Below are 2,246 nucleotides of genomic sequence, written 5' to 3' on the forward strand. Positions count from 1 at the left end.
AATACCTAATAAAATAAACATGTATCATCTTACTGTTTCTTTTATCTCTTCATTGATTGTATGTTTTTATTATTTTTATTAATTTGTTATATTAATATATTTGTCTGCATGTGTTTACTTTATGCGTATTTCAGTATTATGTATACCTGTCATGTATTTGTGTACATCATTAATATATAAGTGCATGTGGATGTATGTATTCATATATAAGTTTATATGCACATTTATGCCTTCATGTGCATGTGTGTGTGTGTGTGTGCGTGCGTGCGTGAAGGGAGCGTCTGTCTCAAAAACTCCAAAGTTGAGTAACGTTTTCATGCTTGGATTTGTAAACTACGATAAGAATAACACTGGTCAACAAAGAATTTGTCCTAAGGCAAAGAATACCTGCATCTCATGTTTTTGCATGCAGAATTCGAAAATAAGTTCCAATTATCTGTATCACCCACAGTTTCTCTATTCCACGATATCCCTCTCAGTTCCTGTTACGTGGGCTAAATTTCAGTTAAGCTGTTGAAATGTGAAGTTAACGGCTTAAGAAGTACTCCTAATTTAAATTTTTATGAATAGAACTAACCTAGTGAAATCATAAATCCAGCTATCTGAGTCAATGAGTCCCTAAATATATATGAAAAATTATGAAATAAACAATATGTAAAAATACTAACACACAGGAGCACAGAAAAAAAAATGTAATATACTAACACAGAAAAATTAAAACAAAACACGCGGGTGAAAAGAATCTCGTAGTGTGAAGAATCAACATAGAACAACGTGCCGCACGTTGTTCTATGTTGATTCTTCATAACACAGCGTGCGGTTGTCATGGTAACTAGCTGCCAATGCCACGCTGTCTGCTGATTGGCTAAAATTCCCCAAATTCCCCAACTTTAATTCCAAATAACATCAGATTCTTTAATTTATGAGATAAAGTAATTGGTTGATCGTAATCAAAATTCAGAGTTGCATCGATACACCAAACTTTAAAGCAATCTGAGCAAAATTAAAGGGGGCTCATTTTGCGAATGAAAAAGACTAGATCCCAACGACAATCTAGAATTGGTGGACCTTCTTGATTTAAAAATTAGTTTACTATCTGTGCGAAATAACAATTTCTGTCATGGGTACATTTTATATAGTAATTTCTTTACCTCATATATGTACGTGTCATTTAGTTTAACTGTATATTATCCGATAGCTATTTTGTAAATCACGCTTGGAAGTAAGTTAAATTTGACGTCAAGATGTTTGAGAGTAGAGGTTATGGATAAGATATTATCAAGAATCTAATACAATACTAAATCTTACCTATTCTTGTTTATCTTACGTGTAAATGATCGTCTCTCCTTCCAAGATTGACATATGAGGATCCAGTTATTCGATCAACTGAAATACTTAGTCAAGGATTAGCGCGCGAAGTGACAGTGTGTTCCACTGTCCCATGATGTTTACTCATAATATAACTCAAGTAGAATCGATGTGACACAATGAAAAGGCTTCATCGTCCATCGGATAAACTTCTACAGAGTTTTGTCAACTTCGTTTCACTGACGAGGCTCGAGTTGACCTGAGGTAATGATAAAGGCACTTACTCAAGATACCACTCAGGTATAACTTGGAACCTTGGGATTGAAAAGCAAACTTCTTAACCCTTCGGTCATTCATAAACACAAATATATACCCACATGTACACAGACACGCGCTCTCGCGCATATACACGCAGACACACACACACACACACACCACAACCTATAGCTCCATGCACATGTTCATCCTACAATACATATACAAACATTACGCACTCTCATCTAGCTGTCATTCTCCTAAATAGATATTTAGAGATTCATGGATGCACATTAATGCACAGATATAAAGAATGATTTTAATAAGTAACAAGTCTAATGAAAGTGAGTCTATAAAATAAGAAAACAACTCACTAGAAGTACAGAAAAGCTTGTCAGATGAGTTGATTCACACAAAGTGGTGTTCGGGTCAATATATTTGGTAGTTAGTCCTTCAGTTGACCAAGTGCTATCTGTAACGAAAGTAAGGATATTAAATCAATATTTGATAGGGAATATTGTTCATATATGGTTAGTTACCGGAATTGTTATGACCAAGAACCCCTGCCTAAACGAGTACATAAGTGAATATATGCATATGCAGACACACACCTGCGCGTGCGCACACACACATGTATCTATGTATATATTTTATATTTATATGTATATATATATGTACATGTA

General features: G+C 34.5%; 1 protein-coding gene across 7 annotated transcripts in view; it reads right to left on the reverse strand.

The window, feature by feature from the left end:
* Positions 1–2,246, reverse strand: part of LOC106867596 (adhesion G protein-coupled receptor L4) — a 364,928-nt gene that overhangs the window by 6,595 nt on the left and 356,087 nt on the right. For all 7 annotated transcript variants that reach the window (XM_052968831.1, XM_052968828.1, XM_052968830.1 and 4 more), the window contains one exon: positions 1,938–2,035. In XM_052968831.1, coding sequence (XP_052824791.1) covers positions 1,938–2,035 — 98 coding nt within the window. The remainder of the gene's footprint in view (positions 1–1,937; positions 2,036–2,246) is intronic.

The sequence above is a fragment of the Octopus bimaculoides genome, chromosome 6 (assembly GCF_001194135.2).
Source record: "Octopus bimaculoides isolate UCB-OBI-ISO-001 chromosome 6, ASM119413v2, whole genome shotgun sequence".
NCBI lineage: Eukaryota > Metazoa > Mollusca > Cephalopoda > Octopoda > Octopodidae > Octopus > Octopus bimaculoides.